The sequence below is a fragment of the Macaca nemestrina genome, chromosome 1, assembly GCF_043159975.1.
Source record: "Macaca nemestrina isolate mMacNem1 chromosome 1, mMacNem.hap1, whole genome shotgun sequence".
Classification (NCBI taxonomy): Eukaryota; Metazoa; Chordata; class Mammalia; order Primates; family Cercopithecidae; genus Macaca; species Macaca nemestrina.
The window spans coordinates 149,625,427-149,646,686 of NC_092125.1; the positions used below are offsets into that span (position 1 = coordinate 149,625,427).

The 21,260-nt window shown below is 35.2% G+C and overlaps 1 protein-coding gene across 2 annotated transcripts in view; it reads left to right on the plus strand.

Annotated features, from left to right (window-relative positions):
• LOC105482740 (tubulin tyrosine ligase like 7) overlaps positions 1–21,260 on the plus strand; it is a 101,552-nt gene that overhangs the window by 12,471 nt on the left and 67,821 nt on the right. For both annotated transcript variants that reach the window (XM_071090505.1, XM_011743002.3), the window contains exons 2-9: positions 2,331–2,531; positions 2,745–2,876; positions 4,731–4,852; positions 6,003–6,070; positions 7,435–7,593; positions 11,902–12,118; positions 16,609–16,773; positions 20,931–21,089. In XM_071090505.1, the coding sequence (XP_070946606.1) occupies positions 2,507–2,531; positions 2,745–2,876; positions 4,731–4,852; positions 6,003–6,070; positions 7,435–7,593; positions 11,902–12,118; positions 16,609–16,773; positions 20,931–21,089 (1,047 nt within the window). In that variant the 5' untranslated portion in view covers positions 2,331–2,506. The remainder of the gene's footprint in view (positions 1–2,330; positions 2,532–2,744; positions 2,877–4,730; positions 4,853–6,002; positions 6,071–7,434; positions 7,594–11,901; positions 12,119–16,608; positions 16,774–20,930; positions 21,090–21,260) is intronic.

The window sequence follows — 21,260 nt, forward strand, 5'->3', positions numbered from 1 at the left end:
CTTGTCATCGCGTGCTTGCAGTAGAGGTTCTCAGCCTTGGCTGCACTGGAATCACGTGTAGAGCTTTAAAAATGCTGATGGGTGGGCCCCACTGGGTTCTGGGGTGTGGCCTGCGCAGCAGGATTTTCAAAAGCTCCTCACTCAGGCATTTCTGCTTTGCAGCCAAGGTTGAGAAGCCATTGGCTTAAAGCATTTCAGAAGTAACTGAAACACGTTTTCTGCTTTTGGAAAGTAGGTAACTATGGTTTCAACTGAGTGGTTGGATAAATTTGTCATCTCACATGTCTTGCTTAGAATAAAGCTGATTAGAATTGCCATGGTTGAATGAAGTCCTTGAGTTTGTTAAAGCACTTTGACTAAAGCGTAAATGGAATTAAGTAAAGCACATACATGGATAGTATAATTTTAAGAACTTTAGATTCCTGTATGCCTTGGGGAAGGGATAAAAGTTCTTGTTTTGAACTCTGTACAAGTCAGTCATTTGGCTTATTATTTAAGTCAAAAATTAACAAATTTGTTTTTAGAATCTAGTATAGTTAGGCAAACATTGTTTTCAAAGTCTTGTTGACTTTGTCACCTACTTTCAATGTAATAAGTATTCTGTTACTGTAAAGGGGATCTTTGTTTACTCCAGTAACAAGATGTTGGACAAAAAACTTGTAAACTCAAATAGTTACTTCCCTGAGGTTTCAAAGAGCCTCCAGAAAGAAACGGAACTAAGCTACACTACTCCTTTCTTTTATTCTGAGAAGTGATCTAGTCTGTTTCCAGCTTGATATTGGGAGCTGATATCAGTTTAGAGATGTTTTACTGTGAATTCACTGTTTGAAGTATTGCAAATTCCCAGAATATAGCCGTATCTTGTGGCATGTACTGCAGTAGGGTTGCAAACTTCTCATATGTCTATATATTATGTTAGCATGGGGTCTGAAAATAGGGGAGCTTACTGAATAGAATAATTAGAATTGGATTTATAGTCTAAGTTTTCTATTTCTAAGCTGTGTTACCTTGATTTATTTAACTTATCTAGCCTTAGTTTCTATATCTGGAAAATAGGGAGAAATGATACCTAAAGTTTGTTAATGAGATAAAATATTTAAAAGGCTTAATAGAGTGTCTACCTACAGTTGGTCTGTAATATATAAAAGTTCCCCAGTTTTGATATTGAATTATACTAGAGAATCATTTTAGTAAAAATGATACCTGAGAACAAATAAAACCCTAAATTTTCTTTAATATGGAAACATTAATAATAATGAATATTTGGGGTGATATAGGAGTCACATTTTATGTAGCTGAATGTTGGATGTTTCTGAATTTCCGATAAACCTGAACATCTAATAAAGGTGTTGATATTATACCTTTGCTTATCATAATTAGTTTTGTCATTTTTCATTGTGTTTATTGATATTTTACAAGAACTGAAGGATTCTTACAATAGGAAGGAGAAATTGGAAAGTTGATAGTACAGACTAAGCAATATAGTGTTGTTAGGGCATAAATGCCTACATTCATATGTTTACAATGAAAATACAAGCAAAGTGTACTGTCGGCCATGTTGAGATGTAGCCAGATCAAATTAGTTCATTCATTATTGCATTCCTCTGTGTGCCTGAATAAAATCATCACAATAATGACCCCGCCCATTTTCTGTCCTTCAAAACTGTTCTCATTTTTTAAGGCACAATTCAAGATGTGGTTTACTTTATTAAGTTATCCCCCATACTCCCTTGTAAAGGAATCACTTCTCTGCATTCTGTCAACATGTGACCTCTACCCTGCCTGTCACTTTTCACTGTCTCATATTAAAAGCAGTGCTTCAGGCATTGGGTTGAAGGTTGTTTGGGTTTCTAAATAAGAAACTCTGACCTTGACATTAGAAGGATCTTCATTTTAATCTCTGTGTTGAAATTTTCTTTGTAAAGATACACAAAATAATTTGTCCTTTCAAAGCTCAACTTAAAAGCTTCTACCTAACAGGTTTTTTGAAAGATTAAATGGTATAATATAAATGCCTAAGATAGTAAGTGTTCAATAAATAGTAGTGAATATTGTTATTGCTGTTATTGTTTGTGTGTAGTATATTATTTATTGAATATACATGTGATACGTGACTTAATAAAACTTCCCCTAGACTATGCATTCTTTGAGGATAGGAAACCATCACTTGGCATTTTGCATAAGGTTTAATAAACTGATTCACAATTATTTGTTGATTGAACACATTAACTTTCACCTTACTTGACTTTTAAAAAGAATAGTCTTGGCATATATGAAAAAAATTTCAAAAAAGTTGTTTTCTAAATGACCTTGTTTTAAAATCACTCCAGGTACCTTGTTATCCCATAACTTTGGTATCCTGAAATCTGAGGATTCTACCAAGATAATATGATAAGAACTTTCAGTGATTTGGGGCCATATCCTACTTAGACTAATGTGGAATTTCCAGATTTCCTGAGAGCTTGGTACAGCAGCACGCACTGCTTGCTAATCAGCACAGGCAATAATGCCATCTCTGCCTCAAGAAGGAGGTAGGGGAATTGACTTAACTATGTTATGAAGTATGGAGGTGTTTTACATCACTACTGTTATTTTTTTTTAAAGTATTAAAAATTAATTGGGAACTTTTTAAAGTACCAGAATTTATCATTTTCGCTTGATGTGGGGCGGGGGTGGTATTTGTGTTGTCTGGTATAGATTTTTGTTATTTCAGTGTTATGTGATTATTTTACATTTTTTTAAAGTTATTCAGGGACCCTGTCCCCTGGATTTGAATACAGAATTACCTTATCAAAGCACAATGAAAAGGAAAGTCAGAAAGAAGAAAAAGAAGGGAACCATTACAGCAAATGTTGCCGGGACAAAGTTTGAAATTGGTAGGTTTGCTTAAAATCAATCATGGGATTCTCATAATTGCTGGAAAAACTGATATGGTGTTAAAAACAATGTAGAAATCCAGAGAGATAACTATCTTTTATATAATGGATTTTTAAACGCCTTCTATAAAATTTCTAACATGTTAGAAGGATTCTTTTTCTGTGCGGTAGAGGATGATATCCTTAAAAAGATCCCAATTGATTTCTAAAATTTCAGTTCAAACACTAGTATGATTAGACAGCTTAGCTGAAAAAAGGGACTTGGCATTGTATTTTTCTTTGAAGTTTAATTTTGTCAGCTCTCCAAGCTTTGAATTTCATAATAAAATAGGTTTATATATGACTGACCTGACAAATTTGAATTTATGAATGTAAAGAAAAAATGGATCTTTCCAATATTCGTATGTAACCTGAATGTTCCCAGCCTCATGGGTTTGTGTATATGTAAATACCCAAATTTAAGTAACACATTGCATTCTTTCTTCTTTTTTTTTTTGAGACGGAGTCTCTGTAGCCCAGGCTGGAGTGCAGTGGCGCGATCTCGCCTCTCTGCAAGCTCAGTCTCCCGGGTTTATGCCATTCTCCTGCCTCAGCCTCCCCAGTAGCTGGGACTACAGGCGCCCGCCACCACGCTTGGCTAATTTTTTAATATTTTTAGTGGAGACGGGGTTTCACCATGTTAGCCAGGATGGTCTCGATCTCTTGACCTTGTGATCTGCCCTCCTGGGCCTCCCAAAGTCCTGGGATTACAGGCATGAGCCACTGCGCCCAGCCTACGTTCCTTCTAAACCTAACTGCCAGAAGTTCCGTTTATCTCACCAAGGTCTTCCCAGGTATCTTTGAGATGGTGCAGGCAGTGTCTCTCATATACTCAGGAACAGGTGTGCTCCTGACATGCTCTTCTGAATTTGTTATTGTTTTTGCTTGTGAGCCAGGTAAGGAAGTCTCCTAGTCTGTGTTGCTATTGCCCTTGCTCTGTACATGAACTGTAGGTGGCACAGCAGCTGCTGAGTCCTCAGGATGCCAAAGCTGCATGGTGGTCTGTGACAGAGAGGAATGTTCCTTTCCCCAACTCTTGTGATTGTACACTGTCACCTGGGACTACACCATTCTGTTAAGACTCAGGATTCTGTTGGAAACCACAAATTACCTGAAGTCTTCTACTTACCTTTATTCCATACTTGAAATTCAATGGAAGAAAAATGCCAATATGTTAATTGTAAAATCTAGATTGGAGAGGAACACATGAATAGTTTGTACTAAAAAGGAAATGTTCCTCTGAGCATAAACGTTTTCAGTAGGATTAGAGGGTTGGGAGCAGTGGAGAACCAAATCCAAATCTCTCCTGTGAATATTGCTTTATTATTTCATGTCCTAAGTAAACACAGATGAGTTGATTTTAAGCTCTAAAAATAATTTGAACTAGGGAGGTGGAAAGTATGGCATAGGTTTGATAATCAGGGGATATTTTTACCTTTGCTCTTTTGTACTTAACCTAAGGTTGTAAAAAAAGCTATAAAAAGTACATTTTCCTGAGTAGAGGTATTGTCTCAGCTGTGTGTGTTTTCCTTGTGCCATAAATAATCACTAAACCCTTTGGCAGTTTTGTGTACCTGTTAAACCTGAGAAGATCAAAAGGAAGGATTTTGGGTGCAACCGAAAAACAGTTCTCAGTTGCTACTGAGTATAATTTGGCCCTAGATAAAACTGTTGTAACTAAAAATAAGGTTATGCTGTAACTAATATTTTTCAAATGAAATACTGTGAACTAAAATTTATATAGAAAAATGTTTCTGCAATGAATATATTTCAGAAGTATTTTAATTTTGGTTTAACTTAACTGTTTACTTGCAGTTCGTTTAGTAATAGATGAAATGGGATTTATGAAAACTCCAGATGAGGATGAAACAAGTAATCTTATATGGTGTGATTCTGCTGTTCAGCAGGAGAAAATATCAGAGCTGCAAAATTATCAGGTAGGAAATTAATCATGACCAGTTAGTCGTATGAGGAAAGTTATATGGATTCCACCATAATTTTTTTTAGATAGGTTCTTAATCTGTTACCTTATTAAATTTCAATTCTAACTCACCTGAATAGCCTGTTTTGTTTCTATCCAGTTGTATTGACACTTTGCATGAAGCCTGCACCTTTTGCAGACTTAAGTTTTAACCTCTTTCTATCTTTAGGGAAGAATCAATAGAGAAAACCTCTTCTGGCCGGGCGCGGTGGCTGACGCCTGTAATCCTAGCACTTTGGGAGGCCAAGGCGGGTGGATCACGAGGTCAGGAGATCGAGACCTTCCTGGCCAACATAGTGAAACCCCGTCTCTACTAAAAATAGAAAAATTAGCTGGGCGTGGTGGCGCCACCTGTAGTCCCAGCTACTCGGGAGGCTGAAGTGGGAGAATCGCTCAAACCCAGGAGGTGGAGGCTGCAGTGAGCTGAGATCGGGCCACTGCACTACAGCCTGGTGAACAGAGCAAGACTCCATCTCAAAAAACAAGCAATAACAACCAAAAAAATACCCTTTTCCTAAGATGGTACTTTACATTGCACTTAAAGTTGTAGAATAGATTGCATAGGGAGACCAGGATGCAGAAATACCTTGTGAGGTCAGCTATATGTAATCTGGTTTCATTCTTTTATTTTTAGAACATAATACAAACTTATATTCAGAAGAAAATAGACCTCAAACTAAAAAGCTGAATATAAGGAATTCTAGAGAATTGACAGTTTGTATAGACCTTCTTCATTTATTAGTTTAGAATGTAATATAAAATTGACTGTAGTGAGCAAATAAGTCATTTTTACCAGTGCTGATGTCTGTGAATATAGTGCATCTAGAATAACAAAAGTAATTTGGATATTATCACTATTCAACCTAGAAAATTATAACTTTACTATCTATGTAAATATTCTTTTGTGATTTCTTTAAAATTTTGTAGTTTTATTCTCTGATTACCATACTCTTTAATTCTACAAATTCACTATAGGTCATTAAATCTTTTAGATTAATAATTGGCAGTTTATTAAAACAAAACTCAAAGGATGGATATTGCATTGTCATATACGTGAATATAATTAATTTGCTGATAATATTAATATTTACCTTTTTATTTTCCAGAGGATCAACCATTTTCCAGGAATGGGGGAGATCTGTAGAAAGGATTTCTTAGCAAGAAATATGACCAAGTAATCTTTATTTTCTTGTAATGGAGAAGACCTGTTCAAAATTTATAATATGAATACTGTAGTGGTATCTTTCACAAGGTTACATTGATTTGAAATGATATTTAGATGAGAGTGATAGAATTTTAGAGCTAGAAAGGTCTTAGAATGTCTCTGGTTCTAGTCTTCCACTTTGCAGAGGAGGTAAATGAGGGTCAGATAAATGAATATCTTGCACAAACTCAAGCAAATTGTTAATAGCAGAGGTGGGTAAGAATCAGTCTCCAGAATCTCAGGCCTCTTTACTTCAACTTGCTGCCTCTTTAGTAACAGAGTTTTTCGTTTAAATGTAAGAGTTATCTGTATATGTCATCTAAGAGATACTTGTTTATTTTCAGTTAAATTTTGCAGGAACTAATTCGTTGCCTTATATGCCGCGTGTGTGTGTGTGTGTGTGTGTGTGTGTGTGTGTGTGTGTTTCTGTGTGTTTTCATATTGGTGATTGAGCATTTACTATGTGTCAGGGATTGTACTAGGTACATGTATGCACACACTTACTCAAAGACACATGTATATATGCTCACCCAGGGATATACATGCACAGATATTTATCTCTGCAACCAATATTTAGAGGAGCAATCTACTTTCATGGAAAAGCTGATAATAAGTACCCCAGTCTTTTACTTAATAAACTGAAAAATTTTTATGCAGTTTATATTCCTGTTGGCTAGGTTTTTTGCCTTTTTTTAAAGTTTAAGAAAGTTGAGTGATAAACTGAGAATTTTTTTTAAAAGATTATTCACAGAGATTTAGTAAACTTTCTGACTCTAAAAAATGGTAGTATAAAAGGTAATCAAAAACTGTTCCCTATGGTGACCCAGAGACTCAAAATTATTTGTAAAGAAGCAATATAAATAGTATTTGTCTGAACAATTCCCTACTCCCTACTCCCATCCCTGAGGCACAGTTACTGACTCCTACATGTTACCTTGCCTTATATGCCTTTAGTGTACCTATCACACTGTTTAATATTAATAGCCTATCTATATATTCCTTGGGAGCAGAGATGATACTCATTTATCTTACTATCCCCAGTACCTAGCAAATAGTGTGTACTCTAAAAAAAAGTTTGATATACTAATATGTAAATTAGTACATATTAGGGCAAGTTTTTTTTTTTTTTTCCCACTGATGTATCCATGGTCCAGAATAGTGTCTAACACTTAATAGGTGCTCAATAGACATTTGTTGAATGAATGAATCAATGAATAAGTAAGTGAAGGAGTGGAAAAAATTTAAATCTTTGTGGCAAATATCAGTAGCCCAGAGAAAGAAAATATATACAAGTTTGAATAGAAATTATTTTTCCTATTATCTCTGATTTACAGAATGATCAAGTCTCGGCCTCTGGATTATACCTTCGTTCCTCGAACATGGATCTTCCCTGCTGAATATACTCAATTCCAAAATTATGTGAAAGAATTGAAGAAAAAACGGAAGCAGAAAACTTTTATAGTGAAACCAGCTAATGGTGCAATGGGTCATGGGTAGGTTTGCTTTTATTTGGAATATATAAAAATAAAAAAAATTTGGGAGTAGGGAGAATAAATGTGCATAATTACTCATGGTTGAGTACCAACATGAAAAAATAATGAAATAAGTTTCTAACTATTGCATTTTTGGAACCAAATATTTAATGATCTCTGTTCTTTTAAACTCTCCCACAGGCTTCTGTAATTCAGTTAAAAAATTTAATCAACAGGTTGTGAGGCTTTAATAGGAGATAACAAAATATAAGGAGAAAAAGCTATTTTGTGTTTTTTTCTAAAACATAAAACTCACATTTAATAATTTCAATAGACTTGGAGAGTAAAATCAGTTGCTACAGTAGGGCTACAACTGACTTGGAGAAAGAAATGAAAAGGGAGTTATTCTTTTCATAGCTAGAAATCTTGAAGGAAAATATGTATCTTCTTTGCCTTTAAATAAATTTTTTCTTTATGTAGCCATGGTAATTGGATTAAAAATGAGTGGAACACATTTTAAACTGAAGTTCCAAGAACTAGACATGTTAACTGAGAATAGAATGTGCAAGTAATATTCTTGTTTCCTTTTGCTTATGTTACTTTTCTGCAATGTACTTTTTCGAAGAAAATGTGGCTGAGGCTGCTTTTAATAAAATACACTTGGCCGGGCACGGTGGTTTACGCCTGTAATCCCAGTACTTTGGGAGGCCGAGGCAGGCGGATCATGAGGTCAGGAGACAGATCATCCTGGCTAACATGGTGAAATCCCGTCTCTACTAAAAATACAAAAAATTAGCCAGGTGTGGTGGTGGGTGCCTGTAGTCCTAGCTACTCAGGAGTCCGAGGCAGGAGAATGGTGTGAACCTGGGAGGGAGAGCTTGCAGTGAGCCAAGATCGCGCTCCAGGTTACTGCACTCCAGCCTGGGCCACAGTGCTAGATTCTGTCAAAAAAAAAAAAAAAAAAAAAAAAAAAAAAAAAAAAATACACTTGAGTCATTTTAATTTAAAATGCTGTAGGAAAAAAGATATTTGGAAATATAGCTACCAGGTAAATTATTGTTCAAAATTTTTCTTTTAACTTTTAATCATAACTTAATAATCCAATCATAAATTACTTGCAAATGTGCTTTGGTAATTTTTAACTAATAGTATTAATGGGAATTTTATACCAATTGCTTAATGCTGAGTTGGCTGTCTCTGTGTTAGCATTAAAGGAATGTTTCTGGTGGTAAGGAATTGATTTTTCACATTTTTCTCAATTTTAATGTTAAAAATTTAATATTAAAATATCTATATTTATATACTTATTTGATATTAAAACATAAATAATCTTTTAATTTATTTTGATGGCAATATAAACAAATAACTGGAAAAGCAGATAACTGAAAGGGCATTATGTGTTCCCAGGGTTTATCTCATGTAATGCAGTAGTACCTAGGTAAAGAACACCCCTCTCATCTATTGAATTGTATCTGTTTCCTTGCTAATCTTCTGTCTAGTTATTTTGTCCATTATTGAAAGTAGAGTATTGAAGAATCCAGCTGATATTGGTGAAATATTTCTCCCTTCAGTTCTACCAGTGTTTGCTTCATGTATTTTGGAGCTCTGTTATTAGGCACATAAATGTTTCTAATTGTTACATATTCTTGAGGAATTGACTTTTAAAAAATCAGTATATAATGTGATTCTTTGTCTCTTATAACAATTTTGCCACTCCAGGTTACTGTTTTATTGCAATATCTTTTCCATCCTTTCACTTTCAATCTATTTGAGTCTTGGACTTTAAAGGGTGTCTCTTGTAGACAGCATATTGGTGGACCATGTTTTTTAAAAATTCATTCTGCCAAGCTCTGCCTTTTATTGGAGAGTTAATCTATTTACATTTAATGTAATTACTGAAAAAGAAATATTTACTTAGGCCATTTTGCCACTTGATTTATGTATCTTGCAGTTTTTGTTCCTCAATTTCTCTGTATTGTCCTGTTTTGTGTTAAATAGATATTTTCTTCTGTACCATTTTAATTCCCTTGTCATTTCTTTTACTATGTATTGTTGAGTTTTAAAAAATGATTACCCTGGAATTACCATTATCATCTTAATTTATAACAATCCAGTCTATATTAATACCAACTTAGTTTCAGTAGTGTATAAAAACTTTGTTCCTGTATAGATTTACTCCCTTTATGTTGTTATTGTCACAAATTAGATCTCTGCACCTTCTGTGTCCATTGGCATAGATTTATAACTATTGTTTTAAGCAGTTGTCTTTTAATTCATTAGGAAAAATGAGGAGTTAAAAACCAAAACTACAATAAGAAAGACTTTTTTGTTTTTTGATATGGAGTCTCACTCTGTCACTCAGTCACCCAGGCTGGAGTGCAGTGGTGTGATCTTGGCTCACTGCAACCTCTGCCTCCCAGGTTCAAGTGATTCTCCTTCCCCAGCCTCTTGAGCAGCTGGGATTACAAACGTATGCCACCATGGCTGGCAAATTTTTGTATTTTTAGTAGAGATGGGGTTTCTCCATGTTGACCAGGCTGGTCTCGAACTCCTGACCTCAGGTGATCTACGTGCGTCAGCCTCCCAAAGTGCTGCGATTACAGGTGTGAGCCACCGTGCCCAGCCAGAACTTTTATATTTACCTGAGTAGTCACCTTTCTGGTGTTCTTTGACAATTTGATTATAGTATATCTTGTTATGGATCTCTTTGAGTTTATCCTACTTGGAGGTAGTTGAGCTTTTTGGATGTGTAGATTAATGTTTTTATCAAATTGGGAAGTTTTTTGCCAGTATTTCTTCAAATATTCTTTGAATTTTTTTCTTTGTCTTCTCTCCTTCTGAGACTCCTATTATGTGTGTGTTGCTGTGCTTGATGGTATTTCACAGATTTTGTAGGCTCTCTTCATTTTTCTTCTTTTTTCTTTCTGTTCCTCAGACTAGATAATGTCAGTTGGCTTATCCTCAAGTTTTCTGATTCTCTTTATGCCTTGTGAAGTATACTGTTTATCTCCTTTAGTGAATTTCTTTATCTCAGTTATTGTACTTCTCAACTCTAAAATTTCTGTTTGGTTCCTTTATTTTTCCTTAATTTTTTATCACTACTAATATTCCCTATTTAATGAGACACTGTTCTCATAGTTTATTTCAGTTCTTCGTACATGGTTTCTGTTAGCTCTTTGAATAAATTTTAAATAGTTGATTATCCAGTAAGCCCAATGTCTGGGCTTCCTCGTGACAGTTTCGATTAATTGATAGTTTCCCTGTATATGGGCCATACTTTCTTTTTCCTTTGCATGCCTCATAATATTTTGTTGAAAACTGAACATTTTGAGTATTATACTATAGCAATTCTAGAAATCAGACTCTCCCCCTCTATGTAATTTGTTGTTGCAGCTCATTGTAGTAGTTGTAGTCTGTGTTCTTTGCTGTGTATGGCCACTGAAGTTCCTGTTCTGTTAGCTCAGTGGTCAGCTAATAATTGGACAGAGATTTCCTTAAACAGAGCAAAACAAACAACAAAAAAGCTCTCAATAGATGACTGTGTGTGTGATTGCTGGGACATGCCTTCAGCATGCAAACAAATAATTTACAACTCTGCCTTAGCCTTAATTTCCTGCTTGTACAGAGTCTGATGGTTAGCCAGAAGGGACAGCTTAGGGCCTTCTCGGGTCTTTCTTGAGCATGCTGCTAACCTTGGGCATGTAACTGGTCATCTAGATTCCCGGGAATATGTCAGAGCTTTTCAAAGTTTCAAAGATTCTCATTGCTCAGCCCTTCCTCCCAGTCTTTTTAATTGGTCTATTGTCTGCCCACCTGTTGCCCTCGACAACCTAGACAGTAAATGTTTCCAACAATTGTCTCTGAAAGTAGTTGCCTCAGTACTGGTAAAGTTCCAAGTTAGACAAGATGAAAGCAAGCCCTTTGAGGTCCTCCAGGAAGCCACCAGACAGGTCAAAACAACCAACCATAAGAATAGCCCATTCTACCCAGTCCAGGACCAGTACTGGTATTAAAAATGAGGCTGTTCAAGGCTGCCGCTGAGCTGTGAGTGGATGATGGGACTAGATTAAGTTAAAGTGTTACAAAGCTCTTTGGCACAGATCCAGCTGTTTTTTTCTTAGTTAAGTATTCCATTTGCTGCAAGCCTTTGCTTAGTTTGTGGGGTTACAAAGTTGATTTCTATGATTTCTTTTGCTCTTCATTGCTTTTGTGGAGGGACAGACTTTTGGAGTCCCTTACTCCACTATTTTCCACTTGAGTATATCTGTAACTTTTTAAACATCTTGCTCTATGTCAAATCATTCTTTTAATTTTTTTCTTTAAACATAGGATTTCTTTGATAAGAAATGGTGACAAACTTCCATCTCAGGATCATTTGATTGTTCAAGAATACATTGAAAAGCCTTTCCTAATGGAAGGTTACAAGTTTGACTTACGAATTTATATTCTGGTTACATCGTGTGATCCACTAAAAATATTTCTCTATCATGATGGACTTGTGCGAATGGGTACAGAGAAGTACATTCCACCTAATGAGTCCAATTTGGTAAGTGATACCAGACAGAACTTACGTTTTCATTCAACTTTTTTCCTATAAAATATATTACTTTACCCTTTCTCTGCACTTGTAAAGGGAAATGCTTAGAGCTTTCGTAATAGATTAATAAACTCCCTTTCTCAAATTGACCTAGAATAAATGGATGTTCAACATATACCTTTTAAAGCTTCCATTAGGCATATAGATTGTATGAATGAAAGTTCCTGCTCTCGGGTTTTGTGGTCTAGAAGAATTGTGTGCATATGTAAGATTGCTTTTAACTTACAAGCAGCTTTGTGGACATTAGAAAATAAAGGTATCTGCTAATTGAAGGCTGACTGGGAAAAAGTACCCTCTCTGTGCTGTGAGCACAAGGCTGGATTTCAAAGCAAACATCTGTGTGCAGTGGCCCTGTATAGAAATGACTATATTATAAATGATACTAATATGCAATGATTCTTGATTCAGTATAATAATGATACTAGCATGCAATGGAGAAGTACAGATTAAGTGTTTTGGAGCTGTGTTGGGGCAGTTTGTGTTCAGCTTCTCATGGAGGAGGTGACATTTGAGCAGGCTTTGTATAACACGTAGGGTGTGAACATGTTGAATGTGGGAGAAAGTATATGAAACCGAAAAGCAAAAGTTATCAGAAAGTAGTTATTAATTTCTGTTGCAATGAAAGAGAAGTAAGGCTGTCAACTTACATTGACCAATGTGAGGTTGAGACAAATGAGCAGTTTCAGTGTGCATTTTAAAGCCTGTTAAATGGAGCTTTGTGTAGATATTTTTCAATAAAGACTTTTTTGTGCAGCCATAACATATTTATAAAAGTTATAGCTAAATTTATCATGAAAATAATAACTGTAATTTGTAGCTTATAAAAGTTAAATTATAATTTATTATGCATACTTAAACTTTAGTTAACCTCTAAACCTATTTTTGGATGTAACTAACTATAGTTAAAATTACAATTAATTGTTTTCCAACTTGTCAAAGACCTGGTTACTGTTCTCCCCTAATATTATGCACACGATTAACTCCATTAAATGTGGTCATTTTTTCAACATTAAATAATGGCTGATCATAAATGGTACTATTTTCAGTAAAATGAAAAATGTTGTAAACCCGGCAAAGGAAGAATAAGGAGACTGTCAAACCTTTCATAGGAAAAGAAGTTAAAAGAAAGAAACATTATTAAAGGTTATAAGGTCTAGATATAGCCAATCACCAAGTGATGTTTGAACTCTACCACATTTTGGGCATTGTGCTAGTTTTTTAAAAAACAGTGACCAGACAGATACAGTGCTTGACCTCACAGAAGCAACAGTTTAGTGGGGAGGCAGAAAATAAAATAAGCAATTATAATATCTGATGGTAAGTGTGATGGTCTAAGAAACTGAAGGTGCTATGGCAGTGCATAGCAGGGGCACATAACCCAGTTGGAGATAAAGGTTAGAGAGGGAGTGTTTTATAAATTGAAATCTGAATAATGAGGAGTTAGCCAGATTCGGGTGCAGGGTAGGGTTGGATGGAGCTCCAGGCAAAAGAATGGCTCAGAGGTAAGACAGAGTGTGGCATGTCTGGAGAAAGCAGACAAGGTCAGTTTGGCTGAAGTATAGAATAAGAAGGAGTGACTGTTCAGAGATGAGGATGGTGAGTCCTAGAAGCTAGATCCTTTAAGGCTTTGTAGGCCTTGTCTAGGATTTTAGAATTTAACTTAAGATAAAAGGAAGGATTGAAGGGTTTTACACAAACAAAAGAAGGAATGTCCCCTGGTCTGGAATGTGAGATGGAGGTGGAGATGGATGGAAATGATTAAGAGTCAGAGAGACAAGAAGTTACATATATTTTGAATAACATGTAAAGTATTCTAGTCTGACCACATATGGAAGGAAAAAGGACTTAAATTGAAATAGTAGCAGTGGGTCCGGACCAAGAATAAGAGCATGGATTTGAGATATATTTGAGATAACATGGATAACGTTGATATAATATGGTCACAGGTTGGATTTGTGGAATGAGAGAAAGGGAAAGTGAAATCAAGAATAAAACTCAGGTTTCTGACATCTGATGGATGGTGTATTAGGGAATGGTGATAAGGGAATACAGGAACTATTAAAGGTTTTGTGGAAAGTGGATGTATTCAGTTTAAAGGCCTGTGTGACCTCCAAGTGGATCTGTTCTGTAGGCATTTGATTATACAGTGTAAGTTTGAAGTTCAGAAGACATTTCTGAACTACAAACATAATTTGAGACTTGTCAATACATGGATTATACTTTAAATAATTGGCATGGGTAGGAGTGGATTATATATGTGTAAGGTGGGAGTGATCTTTTGATAGTATTGGAAAGAATAAGACTTGGAAGCTCTTTTGGGTGATAAAGTGCTTTATTCTAATGTCCTATGTGTATATAATTAGCTTAAATTCAGTGGGATTAATCTCAATGAGAGATTGAGAGAAAGGAAGTGTGGCCTCTAGGTCTCATTTTGTATGTGCTTTTGAATCACATAAGCTCCTGGCTTTGGTTTTTACATATATAGAAAAAAGATGTTCTCTTACATAAATGTCTATATCACTCATAGATCTCTAGAATTTCATGATTGAATATCTAGGTTGAGATATGAAAATATTAAAAAGTGAAATACAAAAGTGTCTGTAAAGTGAGACCATGGTTATGTAAAAGGTAAGTTTAGAAAAAAACACTAGAAAAATTAAACCAAAGTGCTCTCATTGGTTGTTTCTGGATGGCAGCTTACTACGTATTTTTTCCTTCTTCCTATTTCAAATTTTTAAAATAGTGAGCATGTATTTTATATATGTATTATTTCTATAAGAATTAAATGTTCGTCAACTACATATAAGCAGATTATAAGACAGAATTTCAAACATTGAAATATAATAAACATTCCGTTTTTGCTACCAATGTAGTGGTTGGCCAGTCCTTGCAGATTGCTGTATGGTTCATAGCTACTTTTGGTTCTATTTCTTGCAAATGACTAACTGGCAGTGAACTGCTTAGATGCCTATTTTTGTCAAGGTAAATGTGAAGTTGTGGAATTTCCAGTCCATTTACAAAGATACTGTTTAAGAAAAATACAAAGTTTCCTTACTTAATTTTTCACTAGAATAGCTAGTGGTGGTGTTAGTATTATTAATTTTAAGAAATTCTTGCCAAATACAGACTTCCTTACAAGATTGTTTTCCAAATCTCTTTTTAGAAGTTAAGAAAATTTGTATTTTGGAAACTAGGAAGTGTCCCAGCTTGATTAATTTCCTTTTTCTTTAAATTAAGCACTTAAAATTAGGTAAGCATAAGATTTATGCTTTTTCTTTTAAGTATCATTTAATTTAAAGCTTTTCCTGTTTCTAAGGATAGAGACTGTTGTTTATTTTGTTGTCTTTGTATCCACAGTGCCCAGCAGAGACTGCTGCAGATAGTAGGTGTTCCTTAAATATTGTTTAATGAATGAAAAAAATAAATTCTTAATTAGTGGTAGGCACATGGATTAATAAACAATATGTACTCAAATTATCATTTCTGCCTTCTTGCTTCAAAGATTTCAATGCCATAGGCCTAAGGAACTGCAGCAAAAATAAAATATGACATGAATATAGTTGGCTATTAACAAATCAAAATAATAATCATGTGAATGAAGTATATTTTAATTGTGATGTAACTTTGCTATCTAAAGTAATCTTTAGGATCATGAGGAGGGTAGGAATTAAAGATAGATTTTTATGAATGCTTGTGTTAGCTTGATAAAAAGGCATTAGATATATATTGACAATTATGAGGAGTTTTAAATTTTGAATTCTTCTTCAATTTAAGGAAAATAGTATCAACAAATGTAAGATTATAACGAGACAAAAACGTAGAGCTCCAGTATGGAGCACGATACTGTACTGGACATCCGCACAGTATTATGTGGTACCTTCTGTCTGCTGAGTATAAGTGCACTCTGGTACCGAGCTAAAGGGGCCTCCTAGTCAGTATGGGTGTGCAGAGGTTGTGTTTGGTAGTCCTGCCTCTCTATGTGACTTACTTGAGTTTTCATTTTTTATTTTTCTTGAAAAAGACATAGAATACTCTCTCAGAAAATTCCTTTCCCAAAACAGATTTGAGTGAAAACTCTCAGAGCCAAAAACATTAAAAACAAATTAACAAGAACAAACTCAGATCATTTTTCTTGCTTAGCAATATGTAGTTTCACATTTTAATTACTCTATATTCTTATTAATTTGATACTTTTTAATGGTAGACATATTTTGAATAATATGTAAAGTAACTCTGTAGATGATTACATTCTCAACCCTTTTAAGGGAAATGTGCCATTCCATTTAATTGGGATATTATCTAAATAATCATGAAATTGTTCATCTATATAGTTTAAACTTTAAAACTTTTTTTAGTCTTTGAGTGTCTATTTTTCCTCTGAAACGTTGCAGTTCTAGGATGTCATAGGTGGTAACCACTTTGGTTCTTACTTGTTACAGACCCAGTTATACATGCATCTGACAAACTACTCGGTGAACAAGCATAATGAACGTTTCGAACGGGATGAAACTGAGAACAAAGGCAGCAAACGTTCCATCAAATGGTTTACAGAATTCCTTCAAGCAAATCAACATGATGTTGCTAAGTTTTGGAGTGATATTTCAGTAAGATTATGCCATTCCACAGTTATAACGGTCTGTCCTCAGCAATAATTTGAAGCACCGTCAGGCCATGAAAGTTCATTAAGAGTTGATTGAACTTGGTTCCCTATAATTGAGAGGACCAGAGAGAAAAAAACAGGCCGTTACACAGCCTATTGCTTAACAACAGGGATGCATTCTGAGAAATGCATCCTTGGGTGATTTTATCATTGTGCAGATATCACAGTTTGTACTTACACAAACCTAGAATAGGAATAGCCCACTACATACCTAGGCTATCATATAGCCTGTATATGGTATAGTCTGTGGCTCCTAGTCTACAAACCTGTACAAAACATTACTGTACTAGGCTGGGCACAGTGGCTCACACCTGTAATCCCACCACTTTGGGAGGCTAGGCAGGCAGATCAGGTCAGGAGTTCGAGACCAGCCTGGCAAACATGGTGAAACCCTGTCTCTACCAAAAATATAAAAAATTAGCTGGATGTGGTGGCGCGCTCCTGTAATCCCAGCTACTCAGGAGGCTGAGGCAGGAGAATTGCTTGAACGCGGGAGGTGTAGATTGCAGTGAGCCAAGATTGTGCCACTGCACTCCAGCCTGGGCAACAGAGCAAGATTTGGTCGCCAAAAAAAAAAAAAAAAATTTACTGTACTGAATAGTGTAAGCAATTGTAATACAATGGTAAAGATTGTATACCTAAACATGGAAAAGGTACCCTAAAATACAGTATTATAATCTTATGTGATCCCTGTTGAATATGCTATGCATTGTACACCAAAATGCTGTTATGTGGCATATGAGTCTATTCACCCTTGTTTATTTTGTTTGTTGACATTTTTACCTTACTTTCTATATCACCGGCCATAAATCCAAAGGTCCTTAGGTGTCAGACAAGTAAGAAGGAGTGAAGTGGTCTCTAGATAGAAGAAACTAGGGTGTTCTGGGAACTGTGATAATTTGAAAGTCAGGAGAGGTCTGAAGGAGGTAGCCACCACTCAGCACCAGCTTATTGGTGCCAGTGATATTTTAGGCCCAGTGAGGCTTATTCTTCTAATTTGTTGATAAATTATGTGTAAATGGCAGAAATGGCATAAATGATTTTAAATGTTGGCAATGGACTCAAAAATTTTAAAGATGTTGAGACTTAACAAACAAAAATGTCATCTGGATTTGGTCAGATACCCACCAATTTGTTAACTTTCATTTATAACTTCCTGAGAGATGAAATGCATGTAAATGAGAAATTGAATCATAACAATGCTGCATTTATTTGTTTATGTAATTATGTTCTCAAGGCCAATTTCATGGAAATTCCAAAAACCATTCTAATGACAGTTTACTATCATAGTGAGTCAGAAGCATCACAATGGTGAAATTCAGTGATTTTGGACCATAGTTCATTGATGGAAGATCATACCATCTTCCATCTGATGGTAATTCAATGAATTGGTGTATTGCTCAGTGGGACCAAGAAAGTTTTATATACCCTCTGGCATTCTTTTTTTTTTTTTTTTTTTTTTTTTTACAAATGTACACATTTGTAACCCTCATATGGATTTGGCTCTTTGGGGACGTGTTTGTGAAAAGGTAGAACCTGTTGGGCTGCTTTGGTGAGGCATGTATGGAGAGAATCAGGGAGAATAATGAGGGTCGTTAGCTTTACATATATTGGTTTTAAGTGACGTTTTTTCCTCACAATTGAATTAAGAGAAGGTATACAAGCAAGACTAATACTAATGAGAGGATATGGAAATTAACTTTCTGTTAGGACCTGAAGTATAACTTTTAGATATGACCCAAACATAGCCAATGTGGGCCTATTAAGCTCTGACACATTTCATGGTCTTGTCTATAGGTGAATAAATTTTGCATCTTTCTTGGCTATGTTAGTAAGAATGCATATTAATCATCTATAAACAATCAGTTAACAAACCTACCTTTTTCAAGTACTTTTATTATAATTATCTTGTCAAACACCTGTCTGTATTTATGTAATTATATGAAAATTGGCTGTCTTTATTAAGAATTGGTATACTTTATATAGATAACTGTTTAAGATAAATCAATGGGATAATATAAAAAGAGAATGACAGGAGGAGGTGGAGAAAGCAATTATGCAGTAAATTTTTATCTTGATGTCTTAGTTCACAAATTCCCTGAATTTAATTTATAACTTATTTTTAATAACCTCTTTTTGGGGGGCAATTTCTCCAAAAAGTAACTATCAATATATAAAAAGTAGCATTCATCAATACCCTGTGTGAAGAACAGAGCCGTGTACTTTTGTTCTGGTCAGTAATAAAAATCAGTAGAAAATCAAGCCATGGAGATTAAAAATGAGCATAATCATTAAAAAAAATATCCTTACTGCTTTTTATATACCTAAGGTATAAATCTACAAATCACATTTCAAAGCAGTGATGTTATGTTGTAAATTCTCAAAAACAGTAGTGGAATTTCGTTTGTGTTTGTTTATATGACTCCTGATTTTCACTTCTGCTGAAAACTTGCCTTTACAATCTAAAAGCAGGTTATTTTCTACATAGCAAAAACATATTTGTAATTCAGGGTCTGTTGATTAATAAGCAGTCCCCACCCTCTCCCTCAGCCTATACTGTTCCATACAGACACTTATCAGTCAAAGTTTTAACTTTTTCCTGCTCTCAAGTGGTTTCAGTAATATTGGCGAAGATTTATATAAAGTGACTTTTTATCATTTATTTTATATACTATGGTGCTGTCATGAATTTGTTACCTTGAACAAAATGTTTTGAAAACAGCCTCTCATGGGACCTCTGATAGTTATTCTCAAATATGAACTGCATTGTGGTTCTGGGTAACAGTGAGGTTAACGTCTGTCTTCTCTTTTATCACTCATATAATAAATATTGTTCTACCAGGTAGTAGAGTATTTGAGTCTAACCTGACATATGAGGTGGAATTCTAGAGGAATGATAGAATAACAGTAACAATAATAGTACTCTGGGCACTATGCTAAGAGTTTTACATGGCATCTCATTTTGTTCTGACATTAACCTTTTGCAGATTATATTTAGGAAAAATGAGACTCACAAAGTTTAAGCAACAGGACTGAGGTTGCACAGCTAGCAAGTTACAAACCCAGGAAGAAACACAAGAATCCTGATTTTAGAGCCAGGTTCTTAACTGTCTTTTCCTATTGCCTATACCTGTAGAGAGGGAGTTAAAATGACAATGTCTTCTGAGCAAAAATAAGTGAGACAGCTTTTCTCCTACAGCTTGTTCTGAAACTTCAGTAAAACAGCTTTTTAAAAATTAGGGTTAATAACTCATCCCAGTAGTATTATGTGATTTCTCTCAGAAAATATTGAGAGCCAATCTTTTAATTGGTAACACTCTTCTCAGATAAAACTTATACACTACAAAATCGTCACTAAATAAAGAAACTCAACTCTCATAGATTTTGTCTTCCAGCCCTTTCAGCCTTTATCTAAGTAGAGTTTCTATACTGGTGTTTGTGAAATAATTTACTCTCCTTGGAATTTTTCCTCCCTATCACCTTCATCTCTTCTGGATGGGGCTAGCCTATGCTCCTACCTTACTTGTTTTTAACTTGTTTTAACAACTGCCTTACTTGTTTTAACATATAAACAAGTATGAATAACTTGTTTACAAAGTAAACAAGTTAATTGGATTTACTTGGATATCTACTGAATGCCAGCTACTATTGTAGGCACTGGGAATGGTGTTATAAATAAGTCAGACAAGGTCCCTGCTCTAATGTAAAAAGAAAAATATCAACTGGTTATATGCTGTGTGTAGTGGTGCGGTAAGAAATGAAGGGTGGCTACTTTTAACTTGGGGGTTGGGAAAGCCTTTCTGAATGTCTTAAGAGCCAGAGTTGCAAATATAGGGGAAAGAGTATTCCACAAGAGGGGACAGCTAATGCAAAGGACTTAAGATAGGAAGAAGTGTCACTTACTTGAGGAACCCAAAGCAAGCATGAGGAGCGCAGTGGGCAGGGATAAGAGTGAAGAATGAAGTTAGATCTGTGGCAGGGGCTAGATGCCACAGAGCTTTGTAAACTTGGCTAGGCTGCCAGTTTGTGGGCCCTGCTTATATTTACATATATGAAATGAGACACAAAGGCATTTTCACCTCTTTTATCACAATCTTATAGGAATTGGTGGTAAAAACCCTGATTGTAGCAGAACCTCATGTCCTGCATGCGTATCGAATGTGTAGACCTGGTCAACCTCCAGGAAGCGAAAGTGTCTGCTTTGAAGTCCTGGGATTTGATATTTTATTGGATAGAAAACTAAAGCCATGGCTTCTGGAGGTAAGGCATTCTTTAAGAAAAAAAGAGGAGTTATCACTGTCCTTATGTATTAAAATAAATGCTTTAAAAATCTGTACTTAACACAGTTGTCCCATTAACTGTCTAGAATGAAGCCTGAATAGAGCAAGTGGGAAGAAGAAGATAAAAATTCAGGGACTACAATAGTTCTAA